This window comes from Macaca nemestrina, chromosome 13 (genome assembly GCF_043159975.1).
Source record: "Macaca nemestrina isolate mMacNem1 chromosome 13, mMacNem.hap1, whole genome shotgun sequence".
NCBI classification, from domain to species: domain Eukaryota; kingdom Metazoa; phylum Chordata; class Mammalia; order Primates; family Cercopithecidae; genus Macaca; species Macaca nemestrina.
The window spans coordinates 64,933,573-64,957,832 of record NC_092137.1 but is presented as its reverse complement, the minus strand read 5'-3'; the positions used below and the strand labels follow the sequence as shown (position 1 = coordinate 64,957,832).

General features: G+C 40.7%; 1 protein-coding gene and 2 pseudogenes across 8 annotated transcripts in view; 1 reads left to right on the top strand and 2 right to left on the bottom strand.

Moving 5' to 3' along the window:
* The window catches only part of LOC105465151 (SERTA domain containing 2), a 123,531-nt gene that overhangs the window by 75,529 nt on the left and 23,742 nt on the right, over positions 1-24,260 (top strand). For 2 of the 8 annotated variants that reach the window (XR_977332.3, XM_011713415.3), the window contains exon 1: positions 10,126-10,204. The exons of 2 other annotated variants lie outside the window; for them this stretch is intronic. Coding sequence is in view for 2 of the 6 variants with exons in the window: in XM_011713415.3 (XP_011711717.3) it covers positions 10,188-10,204 (17 nt within the window). In the remaining 4 variants the exon portion in view is untranslated. 4 more of the 8 variants (XM_011713419.2, XM_011713420.3, XM_011713416.2 and 1 more) reach the window with 4 other exon arrangements.
* On the bottom strand, positions 3,534-4,227 carry LOC105465148 (large ribosomal subunit protein uL1 pseudogene; annotated as a pseudogene).
* On the bottom strand, positions 13,747-14,383 carry LOC105465150 (small ribosomal subunit protein eS10-like; annotated as a pseudogene).

Genomic DNA, 24,260 nt, shown 5'->3' with positions numbered 1-24,260 from the left:
TATATGCAGAAGTCTAAAATGCCATTGTGGTTATTTCTATTAATTACCAACCAAATCCAAAGCCATTTCAGTTGCTAATCATTTGATATTTTAATTCATTTTTTTCTACCATAAAAGCATAAATTTAAGTTACAGTCTCTTACCACTTATGGACTACTTACCACTCTATTAACTCTCAGTGCTATATCTATTCCCCCAGTTCTCCCATCCTGTTTTTTGTTTGTTTGTTTGTTTTGAGATGAGATCTTGCTATGCTGCCCAGGCTGGTCTCAAACTCTTGGGCTCAAGTGATCCTCCCTCCTCAGCCTCCCAAATAGCTGGGATTACAGGTGTGCACCAGTGCACCCAGCTCATTACTGGCATTTTTTAATGTAGAAAAAAAAAGTGCTGTAACCCAGTTGTAGCAATGAAAGTAGGAAGAAGCATGCTGATTGCTCCTGTTACTTGAGTTATAAAGCCATTGAAGAAAGTAGCTGGTCTTTCCTAGTCTTCATTATGTTTTCCCATCAGAATATAACTAAAGCAAAGGGACAAGAGGAGGGAATCTCAGAAAATGAACAATCTAGAGGTTTGACGCTCTTAGTAATTTGTGAGAGAATCTTTTCTTAAGCTTAGCCGAAAGTCTGGCACAGGGGACATTTGGTAAATGTTAGATGAAGAAAAAACAGGGGTATTGGTTTTATATTAAATTGCAGTGACAGAGGTACATTTTGAATGCTAGTCAGATGATGAGATTCATTCAGTAAAAATATATTTCTCCTATACTCCAGTCTGACCTAATGCCTTAAATGAGTGGAGTTTCATCTGATCTCTTGTGTACAGTGCGTACCACAAAGCCTCTGTAAGATTCGTCCCAGTTGGCAGCAGTGACAAGGCCTGCTGGGGACAAACCAGGGAGCTCTCCATCCAGTGCCAGTGACCACCAGCACAGTATTGAATTTAATGAGCATTATGTGATTAAACAATTATTAACAAAAATAGCTACTGTTGTTTATCATTTTCAGAGGCTGCACTAACTTTTCTATATTATTATCTCATTTAATCCTCACAGTAACACTACACTGCAGGTTCTGGGTCTACCCCTTTTTTACAGATGAGGAAATTGAGGCTTATGCAAGTTGCTGAAAGTCAACCAACCAACACATGGTCAAGCTAGAAGTTGAAACCCTGTGTATCCCAGGACTGTTTGACTCCACAGTCAGTGTTTGCAGGCATGTCAGAAAATGTTGCCCATAGTTTGCTAAGTTACATGTTAAACAGTCTCAAAATACTCTTTGTTTTGCTTCTCTGGTTTCTCTGCAAAAGAACTGACAGGTTCTATTGGTATAAAATGGTATAAAAGTGGCCAAACTCATAATTGTCTCACACGTCCGTGTGAAGAGACCCCCAAACAGGCTTTGTGTGAGCAACAAGGCTGTTGATTTCACCTGGGTGCAGGTGGGCTGAGTCCGAAAAAGGAGTCAGCACAGGGTGATAGTATTATCATTAGTTCTTACAGGTTTTGGGATAGGTGGTGGAGTTAGGAAGCAATGTTTTGCGGGCAGTGGGTGGATCTTACAAAGTACATTCTCAAGGGTGGGGAGAATTACAAAGAACCTTCTTAAGGGTGAGGGAGATTACAAAGTACATTGATCAGTTAGGGCGGGGCAGAAACAAATTACAATGGTGGAATGTCATCAGTTAAGGTTATTTTCACTTCTTTTGTGGATCTTCAGTTGCTTCAGACCATCTGGATGTATACGTGCAGGTCACAGGGGATATGATGGCTTAGCCTGGGCTCAGAGGCCTGAAAATAATGAAGACTTTTTTCTTCTTCTTTTTTTTTTTCACCGTTAATGTAGAAAAGATGATTTCTGATGAAGGGCGCCTTTACTTCGGTCTCATAGCACAGGCTCTCCCTCAGGTGGGAGGGTGAGTCAGAGGTGGATGACTATGCTTTGCTGGAGTTATTTGCAGTGTGTGACAGGGGCAGAAAGTGTGAATGCATGCAGCCTTACATCTGATGGGTACATCCCGAAGCTGCACGACTGTGGCAGCCTCAGATGAATCATGGCATTTTAGGATCCGCATGTGTCGTCAACATACGTGGGTTGAATTAGCATGGAAGCATAGTAGTACTCTAGAAACACAAATAAAAGTAAAACACACCATTGGAATACCTGCAGTTTTTCACATGGAAACCAAAAGCTTGTGAAATCAGTACATTTTGAGCTTTTTGTTTTTAGAGCTAATGCTTTTGTTTACTAGCTAAGACCATCTTAGCATTTTCTATTTAAGTGTTTAAAATTCAGTCATAAAATTTCACTCTAAGCTAAAGCTGTTTATAGTAACTTAGGCTGCATGTGGGTGTATTAAAAAGGAAAAATATAATATATTTCTAAAAAGATACAGTAAAGTTTTTCTGGTTCATGCTGCTTGATTGATGACAGATAGATGATTGATTGCCAGATAGATAGATAGATAGATAGATAGATAGATAGATCACCATAAGTTTGTTTCCATCTGAGTTTGTTTTTAGAAATGTGCCTTGGCAAAGAATCTTCTTTAGACAGTTAAGTAAAGTGATATTTACAATAATATAAATTCGAAAATGAAACCCAGATCTTGAACTAGAAGATATGGATTCCAGCCTGGGCTTTGCTGCTTGGTGGTTGTGGCATCTTGAGAAAGTTTTCTCTGAGCCTTGCTCAGTTCCTCAAGTGTAAAACGGAATCGTAGCTGGTGCTTGGGGTCTTGGGGATGGGGAACAAATAAGATGATGATGTCAAAGTGCTTTATAATCTGAAAATGCTATACAGTTTTTTAAAGTACTGTAATTATCCAAGTTTAAAATTATCCACAGCCAGCAGATGGACTGATCTATCATCATTCTTCATCCATGAAGGGGATAATGTTTATTTTGGTCCCCTAAACAACACAGGTTTTTTCGTTTTGTTTTGTTTTTATACATTTATTGAGCTCTTATGATTTGTGAGGACTTCCTTCACATCAGCAGAATTTATATGTAGATTTATAAAGCCTTTGTTTACACACACTTGTTATTTATATAGCATACCAACTTTCTGTACATGTGAATTTTATAGACACCTGAAGTTTATCTCTTTAAGTACTTAAACTTGTTTAACATAAGCTTGTTCAATAAAAATCTTTCTTTATATCATTTCTGTTGTTGATGTTATTATAATATTTTTTCCATAGACAGCATTGAGCAATGCTACGTTTTCATCATGATTCAGGATAATTTAGATTGCTCAAATATTCTATTGAAACAGATTCCTTTAGGGTGGAGCTAGTAAGGGACATGGTGCTATTTACCCTTACTTTAAATGGTCCTAGATCAGTAACTTTTTTGAATAATTGAATCAATTTTGGTTTTTGTTTTTAATTAAAAGAGATGGGGTCTTGCTATGTTGCCCAGGGATGGTCTCAAACCCCTGGGCTCAACCAGTCCACCCACCTCTGCCTCCCAAAGTGCTGGGATTACAGGCGTGAGCCACCATGCCCAGCCAAATCAATGTTTTGTTGTGTTTTTTTTTTGACTGGTAATAGAATTTATTCAAATGTGCCTTAATATAGGCGCTGGGGCTTGCCTATGGTGCTCTTGATATATAAGGCCCGGACATTCTGCCAGTTTTTCTTGAGCAATGACACCAAGAAGTTGACAGCCAGGTGAATGTTATACACAAGCTCATCGTCTGTCATCTTCATGTGACCAACAGCTACAGCCAGACATAACACCTTCTTCATTTGGAACTTGATTGTGGACTTCACCTCATCCACTTTGGCCACCATGTTTTCGTTGTGTGTGAGCAGGGAAGGGAACTTTCCTGCCTTATTTAGGCCTGGGCCAAGGATTCGTGGAATCTGCTTGATCAGAGACTCTGAGGCCAAAAACGCATCATATTTTTTGGCCAGTTTCTTGACCAGTTTTTTATTCTTGTTGAGTTTTTTCAGCGCCTCAATGTCCATGTGGGGGATATCCACAGCCTTGGCCTCGTCACAGTGCTGCTGGTCCCCCAGGACACACACAGAGAACTTGGGGCGGGGAGTGGACTTAAGCCTGATGGTGCCCGAGAAGCGCTTGTCCTTCTGGGGGTCATAGTTCTTCAAGCTGATCTGCAACTCCACCATCTCCAGGAACTTCCGGCGCTTGCGCTGGTTCCGGTGTAGGACTTCCCGCACCGCCGGGTGTCGCGAGAGACTGCTGCTCATGGCTTCTTACGCCGTGCTAACCGGAAAAGACAAATCAATGTTTTTATAATCCCTCCCTTCTATTCGCGTTGTTAGCTGTCTTTTTCTTTTTTCTACTATCATGTACTTGCCTCTTTTAATTCTTTCTCCCTTCTAAATTTCTAAATTTTCATTTACAATCTGTGGTTTTGGAAAAAGGCCAGATATATTTTAATCTTTAAGATTAAATAGGCACTTAGGTAATACATGTTAATGTATGAGGTTTGGTATATGTGCTTTGTTATATCTTATTTTTGTTGAAGCATTTATTTTTGCCAATTTTATAAGTTCCAAGTAACCAGTTCTCTCTGGATGAATTGTTTTACACACCAACATTTAAAAACAGCCTGCATCACTTTCCTCTAATAATCACCAGTTATACGGGGTTTTTTTGTTTGTTTGTTTTTGTTTTTGTTTTTTTTGAGATGGAGTCTCTCTCTGTCACCCAGACTGGAGTGCAGTGGCCCGATCTCAGCTCACTGCAACCTCCGCCTCCCAGGTTCAAGTGATTCTCCTGCCTCAGCCTCCCGAGTAGCTGGGACTACAGGTATATTCCACCATGCCCAACTAATTATTTGTATTTTTAGTAGAGATGCGGTTTCACCATGTTGGCCAGGCTGGCCTCGAACTCCGGACTTCCTACTTTGGCCTCCTAAAGTGCTGGATTACAAGCGTGAGCCACCATGCCTGGCCAATCACCAGTTATTCTTATATAGCTCTTTATTAATTACAAAGTGCTTATGTATACTTTGCCTACCTTGATCTCCACAGAATCATGAGAGATGGGCAGGACATATCTTAATATTTTACAGATAAGAAAGCTAAGGCATAGTTTGAGGTTATTGAGTAGATTTTAACTAGGGATTGCAGCTGAATCTCCCAGGGAAGTTTGTTCACCTACACATACCAAGGTATCCCAATTCCATGGGTCTGGGGCAGGACCCAGGTACATATATTTTGGAAAAAGGTCCCAAATGATTCTAATGTTCATAGCTTTCTCAGACCTTTTTCTCTGTCCCCCATCCCCCACCTCTGCTCCCACTGAGAACTGCTAGGTTAAAGTTTTTATCACCAGTAAGTGGTTTATTAAGATGTTTTCACCTGCAGGTTATAGAAAACCCAACAAACAGTGGCTTAAATCTGATTTTCAGTGGTTCCACTATCAGCTGGTGTGTGGTCAGAGTAATGCTTCCTGTATGTTACTTTATGTGGTAAAAGAGACTTTGCAAATGTAATTAAGGTACTTGAGATTGGGAGATCATCATTATCGGGCTGGGCTCCGTGTAATTACAGGGGTCCTTGTAAGAGTGGGGCAGGAGCATCAAATGCAGAAGAAGGTGGGATGACGGAAGCAAGGGTTGGAATGATGTGCTCTGAAGATGCAGGAAGGGGTTACAAGCCAAGGAATGAATGCAAGGCAGCCTCGAGAAGCTGGAAAAGAGGGCCTCCCCTGAAGCCTCTGGAAGAATGCAGCTCTCAAAAAACCTTGATTTTTAGACTTCTGACCTCAAGAACTATATGAGAATAAATTTGTGTCATTTTAACCCACTAAGTTATAATTTGTTACAGCAACAATAGGAAACCAGTACAACTGGGAAGTATAAAATGCAGATCCTGGCCAGGCGCGGTGGCTCAAGCCTGTAATCCCAGCACTTTGGGAGGCCGAAACGGGTGGATCACGAGGTCAGGCGATCGAGACCATCCTGGCTAACACGGTGAAACCCCATCTCTACTAAAAAATACAAAAAACTAGCCGGGCGAGGTGGCGGGTGCCTGTAATCCCAGCTACTCGGGAGGCTGAGGCAGGAGAATGGCGTGAACCTGGGAGGCGGAGCTTGCAGTGAGCTGCGATCTGGCCACTGCACTCCAGCCTGGGAGACAGAGCGAGACTCCGTCTCAAAAATAAATAAACAAATAAATAAATAAATAAATAAATAAATAAATAAATAAAATAAAATAAAATGCAGATCCTTAAGCCCCTCCCACCGAGATAAAGTTTGAGTAGAGTGGGTGAGGTTTAGGGAGCTGTGTTTAAACTAGTCCTTAGGTGATTTAGTGGCCTGTGGTTTTTGGCCTGTTGGCCTGTATCTACAGAGTTACAAAATAATCACAAGGCCATTTACTGTTTCCCTCAGGTGTCTAGAGGTGGGTGGTCCCAGCATGGCAGGGTTGGGGGTGGGGGTGTCATCAAGGACCCAGGCCCCACCTGGACCTCTGCTGTACTCCCCTCAATGTGTTGGTCTTTTACCCTATCCCCTTTTTTTTGAGACAAGTTTTCGCTCTGTCACCTACCCTATCCCCTTTTTTTGTTTGTTTGTTTGTTTGAGACAGGGCCTCACTCTGTCACCCAGGTTGGAGGGCAGTGGTGTGATGATAGCTCATTGTAGCCCCAACCTCCTGGTACCTCCTCAACCTTCCCACCTCAACCTCCCGAGTAGCTGGGACTTCAGGTGCACACCACCACACCTGGCTAATTTTTTTTTTTTTTTTTTTTTGAGACGGAGTCTCACTTTGTTGCCCAGGCTGGAGTGCAGTGGCACCATCTCGGCTCACTGCAAGCTCCGCCTCCTGGGTTCACGCCATTCTCCTGCCTCAGCCTCCGAGTAGCTGGGACTACAGGCACGCACCACCACGCCCGGCTAATTTTTTGTATTTTTAGTAGAGACGGGCTTTCACCATGTTAGCCAGGATGGTCTCGATCTCCTGACCTCGTGATCCGCCCGCCTGGGCCTCCCAAAGTGCTGGGATTACAAGCGTGAGCCACTGTGCCCGGCTCCTGGCTAATTTTTAAAAGTTATTTTTAGTAGAGATGAGGTCTCGCTATATTGTCCAGGCTGGTCTTGAACTCCTGGGCTCAAGCGATCCTCCTGCCCTTGGCCTCCCAAAGTGCTGGGATTACGAGTGTGAGCCACCGCACCCAGCCTTACCCTTATTCTTGTTACATCATGGTCACCGATGGCTACCAGAAAGAAGATACCTTCCCAGAACTTCCAGCAGACTTCCCCTTACACCTGACTAGCCAGAACTGCAGCACCTGGCCATCTCCAGCTGCACAGGAGGCTGGACAGCAAGAAACCTCATATGGTATCTCAAAACATTATTCTGTGTCCCTTCTCCTCCTGGGAAACGCGTGCACCCCTCCAACAACACTTACCTTTCATCTGGCTTTTGTCTCCCTCCTCCAACATGGCTATTTAGTGTCAGGTCCCTTTTAAAATTATCTCAGGCCGGTGGCTCACTCCTGTAATCCCAGCACTTTGGGAGTCCCAAGGCAGGAAGATCGCTTAAAACCAGGAGTTTGAGACCAGTCTGGGCAACAAAGTGAGACCCCTGTCTGTATAAAAAATTAAAATAATAAAATGGCTCCTGTCATTTTGGAAAAAGAAAACACTAATTTATTTAATCTTTACAACTCCATGGAGTGAGTAATTTCCCTTTTTTTTTTTTTTTTTTTTTTTTTTTTTTGAGATAGAGCCTCACTCTGTTGCCCAGGCTGGAGTGCAGTGGCTGGATCTCGGCCTACTGCAACCTCCGCCTCCCAGGTTCAAGCTCTTCTCATGCCTCAGCCTCCCAAGTAGCTGGGATTACAGGTGCCCACCACCACACCCAGCTGATTTTTTGTATATTTAGTAGAGACGGGGTTTCACCATGTTAGCCAGGCTGGTCTCAATCTCCTGATCTCATGATCTGCCTGCCTCAGCCTCCCAAAGTGCTGGGATTACAGGCGTGAGCCACTGCACCCGGCCTCAAATGTCATTTTCTTATCAAGGTACATTCAACCACCTCTTTAAAATTATAGCCCTGCCCCACACATATACACCCAAGCACACATTCCCCATCCTCTTTTCCTGCTTTATTTTCCCCATAGCAGTTAATTTCTAATATACCATATAATTTACGGATTTATTTCACTTTCTCCCACCATCCTGAATGTAAAATCCGTGAAAACGGATTTTGTGTTTTGTTTGCAGCCATATTCCAGCTCCTAAAACTAGGATATAGTTAGGCCAGGTGCAGTGGCTCATGCCTATAATCCCAGCACTTTGGAAGGCCGAGGAGTATGGATCACCTGAGGTCAGAAGTTCGAGACTAGCTTGGCCAACATGGTGAAACTCCGTCCCTACTAAAAATACAAAAATTTGCTGGGCATGATGGTGCATGCCTGTGATGCCAGCTACTCGGGAGGTTGAGGCAGGAGGATTGCTTGAACCCAGGAGGTGGAGGCTACAGTGAGCCAAGATTGTGCCATTGTACTCCAGCCTGGGTGACAAGAGTGAAACTCTGTCTCAAAAGAAAAAAAAATGCTAGGACATAGTAAGCATTCAATAAAGTTTTGTTGGGCTGGACGTGATGGCTCACACCTATAATCCTGGCACTTTGGGAGGCCGAAGCGAGTAGATTGCTTGAGCCCAGGAGGTTGAGGCTTCAGTGAGCTTGATCATGGCCCTGCACTCCAGCCTGGGAGTTAGAATAAGACCCTGTCTCAAATAAATAAATAGATAAATAAATAAATGTTGAATGAATACATTCTTCATGCACGGTTCTGATTAGGTCTACGGGGCAAATTTCTAGAAATGAAATGACCACATTACAGGATATAGAAATTTTAAAAGGTTCTTGATACACATCACCAAAACCCTGTCTTTCCCAAGGTTAAATCAGTGTGTACTCACATCAGGAACTGTGAGACAACCTGTCCACTGTGCCCTCACATTGTTACCAACTTTAAAACAACTTTAGCCAGCTTAGTATGTAAAAATTACAGTTCTTTTAAATTTATATTGCTTTTTCATGCATTTCTCACCTTGATAATGATGAGTTTGGGTCCTTTGCTTATTTATAAAATTTTGTTTTAGTGTTTTCTTATTTAGTATTGATGGTTTTTTAATTGATTCATAAGACTTCTTTAGGTTATAAAGTTACTAAGTCTTTGTTACCTGTGTTGTTGTTATTTTTCCTGGTTTGTCATTTAAAAAAAAATTTGCTTATGGTGCTTTTTGTTATATAGTTTTTGTTAGTGTAGTCAGTTTTATCTTCATAGTTCTTTTGCTTTATAGTTCTTTTGCTGCATAGTTCTTTTGCCTTTTTGGAAAGGTCTTATCTACCTCTAAGATCAATTATTCATCTGTAATTTCTTTTAGTTCTCTTATGTTTTTTAATGTTATTCTTTAATCTCTGGTGTTTTACCATATTGTGTGAGGCAAGGATCTAATGTTAGTTTTTCCTCCCTAAATAATAAACCATTCATTGCACATGCCTTCCTTACCTCACTTATAAGAATGTGTTGTTAGTGTATACTAAATCTTTTCACTAAAGTCTGTTCCAAGTGTTTCAATTCAGATTCATTTATATTTTTCTTTCACCAGAATCCAACTCTTAATTATTGTTTTTAAATATATTTTAATATCCTCTTTTAATTTTTATTTCATTTTTTCATTTGTTGGTTTGTCTAAGTAAATTTTAGAATCATGTTCAAGAATAAATGGAGAGTTAACTTCCTAAAGTGAAAACCACATCATGCCATTCTGCCATGGAAGATCTCTTAATGACTTCAGAACATAAAGGCTACACTCAGTGTTAACAGCCTCCAAGACCTTCCTAGACCTGCCCCAGCCAAACTCTCTAGTGTTACGTATTGCCACTCCCTGCCTGAAATTTACACTTCAGATCTGTACCCACATCACATGCTAATTCTCACCTCCCTATCTTTGCTCATCCTGTTCCATCTGCCTTTAATGACCTTGACTAATGATCTTGACTAATTCCTGTTTACCCTAAAATCCATTTCCTGGCCTCATTCCACACTGGCCAGGCTCTGCGGCCACTCCTGCATGTCCATTGTCATCCTGTGCATGTCTCTTACACCACATAACCCATTGCATCACAATGATGAGTTAATCTTCCACCTGAACTGGGTGGGAGCATCTCATGTTCATTTTGTATTTCTAAGACCTACCATGCTACCTGTCATACAGTAAGTCATATGGATGGAGTAGAGGAGAATATTCCAGACTGGAAATTGGGAGACAGATTGTTACCATAATCAAAGTGAAGGATAACTAGAGTATTGACTAGGGCAGCAGTGGGAGAAATGGGACATATATGGAAAATAAGAGAGAAGACTGACCGGGCTTTGTGTCTGGATGAATGTGAGGGTAAGAGAGATGGAAGATGCTTTGAATCTGAGATTTCCAACGGAGACTCCAGGTAGATGTTGTACCTTAACCATATTGAGGCATTTGGGAAGTAGGGGGCAATTTAAGGAGAATATGATTAGGACAACTTTAGATGTGCTGTGAGTTGGAGATGCCTTTATGATACCCAGTGGAGATGTCTGATAGCCAATGGGACATGAATAGGTTAATTATATGCTTTTATCATTCAAACCAGGACCTTTTTGAAATTGACACAGAATGCTATTAATAATTATGCCAGGATAACAAGCATAAACCAGGAATGACCCTTATAAACTGGGTTGCATGGTCTTCCTGTATAAAAAGGTCACATCTGGAGCTCAGAGAGAAAGGTCTGGAATGTAGTTAATGATTTGTGAGTCATTAGCATATAGGAGCTCTGAGAATGGGTGAGATTGCCTAGGGAGAGTTTCTAGGATAAGAGGAGAAAAGAGGCAAGACAAAACCATAGGGAATACTAATATTTGCATAGTTAACTATGTAACTGGGATTATTAACTGGGAAATTGTTTTTCAAAACACTTACATTCCTAAATTTTTCTGAGGATTCTAATATCCTAATCAGCCATTCCCATGTCTGCTCCCAACCCGACCATGAACCATGGCCATCTCCATCCTGCCCCTCACCACAGTACTTTACCCCTCTCTCGCCCTCTCTGCAGCCAGAAGTTTTTGTTGTTGTTTTTTTTTTGAGACGGAGTCTCGCTCTGTCACCCAGGCTGGAGTGCAGTGGCCGGATCTCAGCTCACTGCAAGCTCCGCCTCCCGGGTTTACGCCATTCTCCGGCCTCAGCCTCCCGAGTAGCTGGGACTACAGGCGCCTGCCACCTCGCCCGGCTAGTTTTTTTTGTATTTCTTAATAGAGACGGGGTTTCACCGTGTTAGCCAGGATGGTCTCGATCTCCTGACCTCGTGATCCGCCCGTCTCGGCCTCCCAAAGTGCTGGGATTACAGGCTTGAGCCACCGCGCCCGGCCAGAAGTTTTTGTTGTTGTTGTTGTTGTTTAAGTTTAAAACTACAGGTTTATAGGGAGGGCAGAGGTAGAGGAACCAACAAAGGAAACTACAAGTGGCCAAGGAGACAAGAACCAGGAGACTACAGTTCAACTTGAAGGACACCTTTTGAGGTGGTCAGTAATGTCAGATGCTACAGAAAGGCTAAGTAGTATGAGGAACTGAGAAGTGTCCATTGGCCATGCCATTTAGGGGTCACTGTTGCCTGTTTGTGGGATGGGCAGTAGAGTTGTTCTGCAGTAGGCAGAGGAAGCAGGAGGAAAAATAAAGTTGTGGATAGACAGAAGTAGCTACCAGCAGCATTCCTGCAGCATTAAACATGGGGAGGATTGATTCCTGTTTTAAAAGTGAAGATAGAATGCATTGAATCTGTAATATATTGATTGCAACAAGGAGCCAGTAGCAAGGGCAAGCCTGAATGTACAAGAGAGGGAAGAAATACCAATCTTCAGTCATATTGAAGCTTTTTTGCTCAGTCTTATTCCCTTGTCAGGAGCACCTGTGCTGTGTTGTAGTTGAATGCCACCAGTCTGTTCTAATAGGTGTCACGTTGACTTTAAACACTACCATCCAAATGTCTTTCTGTTTGGTTGGCTTGGGATCTACATAGTTCTTCCTCTTTTTCTAAAGACTGAAGATGGGAACATTTGAAGAGAATATAAATTTGTCTTCTAGTTGTATTGATTTGCTGATCACTGGTAAAGTGCTGATAACCCATCAATCTAGGTTTATGGGTTAATGTGATACATCCTTGTTTCTAAATCTAGATTTAGATTTAGAAATCTAGATTTAGAAACCTATACTGCACGCGAACCTACTCTTTTCGTACATATATGTGTGTCTGTCTATGGTGTCATGTGTATTAGGTGGAAAAGTGAGTTTTTACACCAAAATGTGTTTTAATCTTGAGAAGTTCCATTAAGAAAAAAGATGTTGAAATACAAACTGTTCTGTTTTCTGATTTGCTATCTCATAGTAAGCAGTTAGTTGTAAGATTGACTTCCTCAGAGGAAAGAAGGCAAGGACACCAGCAAAAGGAAAAGAAATGTTTAATTGCTCTGCAAAGGCCCCAACATGTTCTGAAAAGTAAAGATTTCAGGCTTAATGTGCATGGAACAAAAGGCCGTTGTGAGCTGTGTACAAGAGTTGGTGAGAGTTTGTATTCTGCCCCTTTTTTCTGTGGGAGTTATTTCCTGTTGTTGACTAGAGTTCTTTATTTAGAACCACCTAGCTTCAGAATGCCTGCTAGCTTGCAGAAAAGTGTGTACTTAAAACATAGGCTTATTTCAAGACAATCTCTTTGAAAAAAAGTCACACTACACATGCACTGAAACTCATGTTCCCAAAGGTCAAAATCCCCAATAAGAAGAGACATAAGAAGGAGCTGCAATGCGTTTCGTGTAGCACTTGGTGGTCACCTGAACACCTAGTGAAAGATTCTTTATGGGGAAACTGTGTTTCTATTTTTTGCTTTAAAAAAAAAAAAAACAAAAAAAAAACAAGATTTCACTTTTTAGTGCTGAGTTCTTTGTCATTTTAAGGAAGTAACAAGAAGCCTTCCATATTTTGTGAGGAAGATTTATCCTTGTTAGCATGATAGAAGTTCTCCTGGCAGGTAAGAAATACACCCAAAACAGGCATTGAACCACTTATTCTCTTATACTTGCGTGATGAGCTGGGCTTCCTATTGAAGAACTTTAGGTTGATTTAGCATTATCTTTGGGTTTTACAGTGTAATATTAAGAGAGAGCGAGAAGGATAATATATCAGAACGAATGAGAAGAATAAATTGTTTATTACTGAAATAATGGGAAATAAATGAATGCTTGCAATACAAATATTGTCCAGTATTAACAGGTACTAGAAGTTGTAGGAAAAAAAATCTTACACAGTTCTACTTCATGGGAAACATAAGGAAGAAAGAAGAGAAAATGTATTTCTTTAACTTATATTCTGAAACAATGAAATAATTAGAATACATTTATTTGCTTTTGATAGTTTGACACTTTTTAAAAAGACATCACCTGTGTGTCTCTCCCTGATTCTATTACCCTCCTCCTATTACCAGAGGTAACTACTTTCTTGAATTTTTAAATCTATTTTCTATAATTGCATACGTATGTACCTATATATATACAGTGTTTTGCATGTTTAAAAATATTTTATATAAATGGTGTATATATTTTATAACTTGCTTTATTTTAGTCAGTATTTGTTTTTGAGATATAACTTTATATTTTGAGATCAACACACAATACATGGTACCTTTAGTTCTTTTGTTTTTTTATTTTAAGTTTTTTTGGCTGTAAGTTTATTCAATGCAAAATAATCCTCTCTGATTTTACTGAGGTGGCTGACTACGTCCACAACCAAACCCGCCTCTAAACTGGAATTCGGTTGCTGACCCAGCCCCAGCCTTGGCTTTCTTGTTGGCATCAGGGGGCACAGCACTCCATCTGTAGGTATCTCTGTAGGCTTCCGCTCTCATGAGTCTTGCAGGTTGCTCACCTGCTAGACCTTTAGGCCGAGGCCTGCCAGCCTCTGGATGGCTGTGGCGTAGGGTGGCAGGCACAATCTCTGGGAGCAGATGAAGGTACCAGTAGAAATGTCTCCAGGCAAACTGTTCCTTCATGCAGCCTCAGGACTTGAGAGACTGCATGGCCTTCATGACATGAAGGTTGGGCACATTCTTGTCTGCCAGCTCTGGGTGCTTAGGCATGTGGACATCCTTCTTAGCCACCATGACTCCCTTCTGAAAAAGGAGTTCATAAACGGCAACCCGGTTCTTCTTAGGCATCAACATCTCCGTGGCTGTGGAAAGATCTTTAGTTCTTTTTAACCACTGTAGTTTTCAAGGGTATCGTCTTGATGATCTTTCAGATTGCTTACAATATTTTGCTATTATAAGCAATACTGCCACGAAGATTCTTCTTCTATGTCTCCATGGGGATAAAAACAAGAGTTTCTCTAGATTCTAGACTTAGCCCTTCTCATCCAGAATTCCTCGAGAGAATTAAACCCCAATCTCTTAAGGTATCTTTGAAGGGTAATGAGTTAACGTCTGTCCTGTAAGTCTGGAATAGTTCAAATGTTGAGCTGGAGCTGGAGATTGATAGCCACTCCTAGAAATGAATGTGCTAATCTCTTCCTAATTCTTGAGTTCAGTTGGGAGGCTTGAAATCAGCCATGCTGATATCACAGAAATCAGCAAATGCTACGAATAAAACTTCCTTCCCTATCCCCCTAGCCGGTTGTTAAACATTTGCTAGCACACCACAGATTTTAACTTTATACCATCCTTGGGAGAACTTAGGAAACAGTCACTTTAATCTTTTTCTGTAGAGCTTATTTTTCTGTATGAGAAAGACTGTATGTGGCAGGGTGTGTGCATCTCCAACTTTACTAGACAGTGCCAAATTAGGCTGGGCATGGTGGCTCAGGCTTATAATCCCAGCACTTTGGGAGGCTGAGGCAGGAGGATTACTTGAGACCTTGGAGTTCGAGACCAGCCTGGCCAACATAGTGAGACCCCATCTCTACAAAAACACATAAAAGTTAGCTGGGCATGATGATGTGTACCTGTGGTCCCAGCTATTTGGGAGTCTCAGTGGGAGGATCGCTTGAGCCCGGGAGGTCAAGGCTTCAGTGAGCCATGTTGGCACCATTGTACTCCAGCCTGGGCAACAGAGCAAGACTGTCGCAGAAACAGCAAACAAACAAAGAAAATGCCTAATTATCTCCAAAGTGGTCATACCAAATTATATACCCACAAGTTTTATGAGAGTTTCTTTTTATCTGCCTTCTATCATCAGTATTTGATATTGGTATACATATAAAACTTTTATTTTTGTCAATTTGATAGCTATGAAATATCTCTTTATAATTTGCATTTTTCTTTTTTTGTAGAAATGAGGGTCTAGCTGTGTTGCCATGAGGGTCTAGCTGTGTTGCCCAGACTGGTCTCGAACTCCTGGCCTCAAGTATCCTACCATGTCAGTCTCCCAAGTGCTGGGATTAGCGGCATGTCCACTGACACAACCTGTTTTGCATTTTTTTTTTTTTTTTTACTGATGAAGTTGAGTGTCTATTCTTACTGTGTTCACTGGACATTTTAGTTTCCTCACCCATTTTTCTATTGGGTTTATATGTCTTTTAAAAGATTGATTCAGAGGAGTTCTTCGTTAATTCAGAATACTCATCTTTTGTTGATTCTATTTCTGTGAATCACGTATATCATTTGACAATCTTTAGCTTGCCTTTAACTTGTTTGTAGTGTATTTTGTGTAAGAGATGTTTAACTTTAGTGTAATCAAAGCTATTGATCTTTTTCTTTATGGTTTGTTCATTGGGGGTTTTGTTTCTGAAGCAGTCAGAGTCCCTGCAGGAAACAGAATTCCACTGAAATGTTTCAACTAAAGAGATACTAGTGAAGGGACATTTTACAGAGATGTGACAAAAGTTGAGGCACAGAAGACAAATAACTGTAGGAAGCTGTCACTATCCTTAAGCCTAAAAGGGAAAGGGGAGGAAATGGTGTTGCTAGAACCCAGAGGGAGTTGTCATCCTGGAGAAGGGGCCACCTGGCAGAAGCTGTAGTTGTGGAGGGATGGGTACTCGCAGGTGAGGGCCCAAAGCAGGAAGGAGCAGGGAAGAAGTACCCCAGCTTCTCCACCTGCTGACCCATTGAACTCCTTCTGGTACCTTCCTTGTCTGAATCCAATTGGAAGCTAGTGAGCAAAGGAACTTGGGTGAGGTAGTCCCTAGATGTCAGCATTTCAAGGCATGGAGCCAAGCAGAGGCAAGTGGAGAATGAATCTCAGATGAACTATAATCAGCACACTTTCCTTGTCCTAAAGCCATAAACGTATTTTCATATATTCTCTCCCGAAAGTTTAAAATTTTGTTTTACATATTTAGATTTTAGTCTACCTGAAATATGTTTTTTTGTAAATATTAGGCACCTAATTTATTTTTCATACAGGTAATCAGGTGGCCCTGAGCTATTTATTTGTAATTTTTTTGAGACAGTCTCGCTCTGTCACCCAGGCTGGAGTGCAGTAGTACCAACATAGCTCACTGCAGCCTTGACCTCCTGGACTCAAGCAATCCTCCCATCTCAGCCTCCTGAGAAGCTGGGACCACTATGCTCAGCTAAATGTTCGGGGTTTTTTTTCTATTTTCTTTGTTTTTTTTTGTTTTTTTTTTTTTGAGATGGAGTCTCGCTCTGTTGCCCAGTCTGGAGTGTGGTGGTGCAATCTCAGCTTACTGCAGCCTCCGCCTCCCAGGTTCAAGTGATTCTCCTGCCTCAGCCTCCCGAGTAGCTGGGATTACAGGAGCCCACCACCACGACTGGCTAATTTTTTTTTGTATGTTTAGTAGAGATCGGGTTTCACTATGTTGGCCAGGCTGGTCTTGAACCCCTGACCCCGTAATCCGCCCACCTTGGCCTCCCAGAGTGCTGGGATTACAGGCGTGAACCACCGCGCCTGGCCTGCTCAGCTAATTTTTAAAATTTTTGTAGAGACAGGGTCTCTTCGTGTTGCCCAGGCAGGGTTCAAGCAATCCTTCTGCCTCAGCCTCCTGAAGTGCTGGGATTATAGGCATGAGCCATCGTGCCTGGCCCTGAGCTACTTACTGAATTCTTTCCTTACTGATCTGTAATTTCACTTCAGTCATATATTACACTTCCACATATATGTGGTTTTGAACTCTCAATTCTGTTCCATTGATCTATTTATCTGTACCTACGTCAACTCTACCCTGTTCTAATTAGTAGAGCTTTATAATAAGCTATGATAGGACATGTCCCCTATCTTGTTCCTTAAGTTTATTACAACTGTGTTTGGCCCTTTCCTATTTCAGATGAATTTGAGGATTCATTTGCCAAGTTCCATTGAAGGAAAATATGGGATTTAAACTTCATTTAATTTGTTGATAAGTTTGGGGGAGAATCTGCATGTGTATAGTATTAAGTATTCTTGTCCCTTAAATGGTATGGCTCCCCATTAATTTTGATCTTTTCATCTGATGAACTTTTGGAAAGGTATTTGTTTTCTCACTTTTCATTTTTGGCTGTAATGAGAAAATAGTAATTCTGGAATCTTTATTCTCATCGCTGTTAATTGTTATTAAAACCGAAAAGCATGATGTCTCAGTTTTAAAGGGGCAACAAATCAGAATGGATTGAAAATGAGTATCTGATTAAAATTTTTTTCTACCTTTTTGTAATTTGGGCTTTAATTTCTTAAAGGAAGCAAAACAAATATGATGTTGAAATTATCAATATTAGTCCCACAAAAACGATTTTTCTGTAGCCCAGTACTGGATTGTGCTGCACTCTGTGTAAAGAGGCCAAATGAATAGCTCTGCACTCATAGTGAGGGAATCTGGCACTTTTTAAGTGAGATTTTTGACTTGTTGTGACTCTTTCAGATGTATGTTTTCTTTTAAATGAATCATCTTTAAATATATGCATTGTCTGAGCAAGTTCAGGATTGTAAAGTGTACATTTAATTGTAACAGAACAGAACAGCAGTGGGCGTCTGTGCTACAGATGATATTCTTAGGGTATTTGCTGCCATCCACTCTCCTTTCTAAATTTGGTGTTACAGATTCAACTTCTGTTTTTAAAAAGGGAAGTTGCAGATAGATCATTCACACTATTATTTTCTCCTTAAAGCCAGTTTCTCTGCCCATGTAAGGAGTTTCCTATAACCTAAACAAGACTTCTCTAAGAAAACCATTTTGAAACAAATATTACTTAGCAAGGTTAAATATTTTGTTCAATATTTAAAGTGTATTTTTGAAAAAAGCAATTGACTAGTTACACAAGTGTACCTAATGTGGTGTTGGTGTCTGAGCTACTTGCTTTATTTTCTTCCTACTTGACTTTACTCTGCATTTCTGAAATTTTAGATATAAAAATTTAAAAACTGAAAACAAAAACAAAAGAGAAAGAAAACAAAAATTATACATTTTATTTTATTTTCATTCTTTAATTTGTTTTGAGTCAGCTCTGTTGCCTAGGCTGGAGTGCGGTGGTGTGATCTCAGCTCACTGCAACCTCTGCCCCCTGGACTCAAGCAATTCTCATGCCTCAGCCTCCCAAGTAGCTGGGAATACAGGCGTGTGCCACCATGCCCAGCTAATTTTTTTGTATTGTTAGTAGAGATGGGGTTTTGCCATGTTTGCCAGGCTGGTCTCGAACTCCCAGCCTCAAGTGACCTGCCCACCTCCGCCTACCAAGGTGCTGGGATTACAGGCATGAACCACCACACCTGGCTATAAATTTTAAATTTTATATATATATATATTATTATTATTTTTAAAGCAAAAGACTACTATTATTAGACAGGTTGGATAATTTTGAAAAAGTCTTGTTTATTCTGGCAACAGGTCTTTAAAAGACAATTGTACATTAGCGACTGAAAGGTAAAGCCTATGCAGTCTTGGCAAGTGTTACCTCTCCCCTAGAAAACTAATAATAATTCATGTGGCAAAGGGCTGATTCATTTTTAATTGTATATTGTGTTTACACTTAAACTGTATCCTCTGTTCACGTTTATTTTCTAATGATGCCTCATAGCCTAAACTTGAAGGCACTTCCTGGGCACCTATTCACATTAAAGCCTCGATTTTTTTTTTAACTTCTCTAAGTAGAATTTTTATAGCTGAGACTTCAAAAAATGGTTTAAATATATTATTTACATTACAAAAATCACCATACTTAAAAGTCCTCTTTACTTATAAGGTTTAAAGGTACTCAACCCTAGATAGTTTCTACAATAGATACAAGAATATGTAAACCAAAAGATAGAATTTAGTCTAGCCAATCATATAAATTTGCTTGATTTTAAAACATAGAAACATTTAGTATTAGAGTAACACTTTGGAAAAAAAAATTTCTGTCATCATTTTGCCATTTTTTCCTCAGAATTAACAGATAATATTCTTAACTACTGTCATATTTTTGTATTCCATGAACAAAAGGGTGTGAAGGTGACAGTGTTAAATGCTCATTTGAACCATTCAGGTAGCCATTGGAAAATTTGGATAGATAAGTCTTTTTTTTTGAGACAGAATTTAACTCTTGTTGTCCAGGCTGGAGTGCAATGGCGCGATCTCGGCTCACTGCAACCTCTGCCTGCCGGGTTCAAGAGATTCTCCTGTCGCAGCCTCCTGAGTAGCAGGGATTACAGGCACCCGCCACTACACCCGGCTAATTTTTGCTATTTTTAGTAGACATAGTTTTTTTTTTTTTTAATTTATCTTCAGGTTGATGGCCTAAGCATATATTTTGGTTTTCTTCAACTCCTATCTGGCGTTTTTCTTTAACCTAAAAATCAAATGCTGCTGTGTTTTAAAATGTTATTTAATACTTTTCACTCTTAAAGTAAGTTGGCAGAGAAGAATCTTCATTAAAAGGTACAGAATGGTGGGATTCTGGCAATAATTTGGTGTTTATCTGCGAGGTTGTTCCCCATGTAATGATCCTGTTAAAATTAACTCTTAACAGTACATACTTCATGAGGGAAATTTTAGCAGGAAAGATTAACCTTTTGAGTTTATGAAGCCGGTGTAAGTCCTTCAGCATTCTTCATTGGTCCACTTATTGAGTGATCCTTATTGAATGCCTGCTGTGTTAGGCAGTGCTGTAGAGGCTAGAGACAGGGTGGTAAACAAGAATGACCGTGTTATGAACCTTACTGGAAATGAGTGAGGGGCTAGAGGATATGATGAATTTTATTTCTTTTTCTTGTGGTGGTTGTGGGTTGTTAATTCTGTGGGATAAAATGTGGTGCTAACAAGGCTAAGGATAGGCAGGGTTGGAGTTTTTTGTATAAGAAATAGAATTGTTATTCCATGACCCGAGTAGAGAGATGGAGCTAAGCAGCATCCAGTTCCTGGCCCAGCACTACCCTCCTGTTGGTCTCTGCACGTTGACTCTGTATTTCCTGGCTCTGCACCATCTGCTGTTTCTGAGGAGTGTATGCTCTTCTCAAGACGCTCAGCACTCCTGGCTTTCACAGAATGCTTCAATAAATGTTAGATCCAGGCTTCCTTTGACCCTAGAGTCAGCTTGATAAAGAGTTCCATTGGTGGGTCCTTCTCAGATCCTCTGTTTAGTCCTCTGAGAGGTGGGTAGTAGTACCTCCCCTGCCTATGGCACAGGGAAGGCATTATGAAGAGCAAACAAGTGGATCCATATGAAAGCACCTTGTGGCCGGGCGCGGTGGGTCACGCCTGTAATCCCAGCACTTTGGGAGGCAGAGACAGGCAGATCAACTGAGGTTGGGAGTTCGAGACCAGCCTGACCAACATGGAGAAATCCTGTCTCTACTAAAAATACAAAATTAACCAGGTGTAGTGGTGCATGCCCGTAATCCCAGCTACTTGGGAGGCTGAGGTAGGAGAATCTCTTGAACCCGGGAGGTGGAGTTGCAGTGAGCCGAGATTGTGCCATTGCACTCTAGCCTGGGCAACAAGAGCAAGACTCTGTCTCAAAAAAAGAAAGAAAATCGCCTTGTAAATTGCCCTGCTGCTACACAAACTTAGGGGGTAGGGGTATTTCCAGTCTCACAGCTGGGTGACTTGAACCCTAAGGGGTAACAAATCTAGAAGAATATGGATAGAACTGCTCAAGTCCAGTCCATCTTCTGGACTTAAAAAAATAATTCAAAGAACATATTGAGGAGAGTACATCATCATTATTTGCATTTCTAGTCCTTTCATTTAGAAATATGTGAACATGAACTTGGTTTTATATTCTTCCAGACAAGCTGAGCAGCTTCCAAAGCATTTTATCTCATTTTAGCCTTAAAACTCCTCCATGAGGATAGTCACAGTGTAATCACTGTTTCATAGACTCTTACTTAGCTCTAGGGAGGGGCTCTTGAAATCTTTGAGTCCAAGTTCCTTTTTTTTGCCAGGTGTGGAAGCAGGCCCAGTACAGAGGGTCTGATTCGGCCTCCCTGCTCGCTGTGGCTGAGGAGCTACCCCTGAAATCACCTGACTTAACAACCCTGTGCTCTTTTGACCAGAACTGGTGCTTATCCTAAATCTGTGACCCAGTTGATTAAGAAACTAAAAAGTCATAGATTTATCATGGTTAAGTAATTAATGTGTACAAGATCTTCAAACTCCTAGTCCAGGACTTTTCATCTCACCAAGCTGGTTCCTGGGGGCAAGAAAGGTCTGTGCAATTTCTAACATTCATTGAAATTTTCTGTGGAAGCTAGAAGTGCTCAGTGCCTTGAGAAGAGTGAGAACTCCTCAAGAATTGTGGATGGCTTATAGACAGGAAGAAATACAGAGTCCATGTGTAGAGGTGATGTGTGTTGTGTAGGGAACTGGGGATAGGAGATGTTTCTGAGAAGAGACCACCAGTCTTAGTGGAGTAGTGTCCCTGCAGGAAGGAACCCTGGAGTTGTCAGAGTCACCAAGAAAGTTATTTGCATTTTGATAGACTGCACAAGGCTTTTGAAGATTCAGTGGAAAATGGAATAGGAAGGAAGCTAATGCCTAACAGAAGCCATCTTCTCCAGTAATAGTGAGAAGGGACTGATCCCGAAAGCTAGAAAAAAAGGAAATGGTTTTAAAAGCATTTTCTTTAAATATTGCCACGAAGATTGTGTTTCAGGTTTAGATTTACATATTGTCAGATTTTTAAAAGAGAAAAAAAAGTGTATCTTTAACAGACAAGTGAAACCTCCCTGAGAAGGTACAAAGCAGTCGTTGCAAAGCAGTTCAACGTAACAACATGGAAAGCTTTGCAAAGGGGCCTTCACTGGAGCTGTAGTTCTGCTTTTATGAATTGTGACTTCAGGGAGGAGCAGAAAAAAACCATGACAAAAGCAGGTGGAAGAAGAGATGGAGAAAATTTGCAGAAGTGGAGGAGTTCACTTGCTGCTTTGATAGAATTGTTTTAAATTGTTAGTGGCTGAAAAGGACTGAATCTGCCTGTGCCATCTTTGTGAGAGTATTTACTTTTCCAAATCATTGTATCCTCTATTGACTCCTTAATAATCATTTAGGTTATGTGACTTCCAGAACTTTATTTTGAAGATTTATTCCAATTTTCAGTTATCCGAATGATAAGTCCACAGTTAGGATCTCTGTATTTTCCATGAAAAGCTTATTTAGCCTAGCTGACTTTATATAATTTATTTAATAACTGAAACATTTATCTTTTTTGCCATAAAACCAAGACCAATATTTGCAAGGTATATAGATGGATGATCATTACTGGTATTTCAGGTGGAACCTGAAAGATAAAAATTTAATAAAACCAAAAGAAAAATGAAATTCAGTTCAAAACCTGTTTAAAGTCTTTATTTCTCAGTTTATATATCCAGCTTGCCCCTTGTGTTTTTGGTGTGTGCTAATTAAGTGCTAAAAGTGGCTTTCAGTTAGTGCACTAGTGTACCAGTCTATAAGATGTGAGGGCACAGAAACTTTCAAAAGAGAAGCAGTGAAGTGTAAACTAGTACCCAGAACTACAAAATGATGCCGAGAAGTACTTCTCTGAAATTAAACTCATGAGCATTTTTAAAATTTACCATCACAGTTCTATACTTATAAAAAGAATGTTTCTTTTCTCCCTAAACAGATATGTTCCTGGTAGTTAAATGTGGATGACTAGCCTAATTTCTTATAACTGTTCTAAAGTTATGTTATATGAAAGTGAGAGGGAGAACTTCTAAATTCTGGATGAGGCTGTCAGAGTAGGATTATTTTAAATGGGATTTTGTTTTGAGATAAGGTCTCACCTACATTGGAATGCAGTGGTGTGGTCATTGCTCACTGCACCCTTGAACTCCTGGGCTCAAACAATCTTCCCACCTCCACCTCCTTAGTAGCTAGGACTATAGGCATACATCACCATGCAGGGCTACTTTTTTCATTTTTTGTGGCGACTGGGGTCTGGTCTCAAACTCCTGGCCTCAAGTGATCCTTCTGTCCAGGCCTCCCAAATTGCTGGGATTACAGGTGTGAGCCACTGCACCTAGCCCTTAAATGGGCTTTTAAATCTCCCAAAGAGTGAGAACAAAATTTACATATTCACTAAACACTTCTTATTCACTGAAGGGAACTGACTTCAAAAGTGCAGGAAGTGCCTTTCCTTATCCCCATAGACTTGAATTTCTAGGGCTGGGTAGAGACTGCTGTTCTGGCCTGTGTGTCACTCAGCCTTGGGGTAGGGGATTGCATAAGGGGAAGGAGAGGGTTAACCAGCAGGTGTTAACCACGTTGGCAGCTGTTGAAGCTGCCAGCTCACTTAAACTTCTTGGTCAAAGATGCCAGATTCTAAAAGTGGGGGAAGTGGGAGCTGTTTGTAATGTGTGCATTGATAAGATGTTACAGCCTTCAGAGGTATAAACGGATGGAAACCATTTCACTCCAAAAAACGCAGGTTGCTGGTCTCCTAAGAGTGCAAACCTTTGAGCAGGTACAAAATACAGACCTTATAGACTTCAGCAGAATCGTGCCTACCCTGGTGACACAAAATTGTCACTTTGACTTAAATCTTGTTATGTTATTCAGAAACACTGCACTTGGTGTAACCTATTTGCTAGAAAATATCCAAGTGTCACAAAAGTTCTGCAAGTGTAACTTCCTGCTTACTTTAATCCATGAATAGCAGTTTAAATTCACTTTAAATTCAACAGAGCTAATGCCTCTGGCCTCCTCTACAAAGATATCACAGGAAGAGATTATTGCAGCTTCTATTTCAATGGCTTTTCCTTAAAGTGAGCACTGAAAGTATAAGTGAGTGGGTGGTTAGGAAACTGTTAGTAGTTAATGTCGTCTCTAAACTGCAGAACT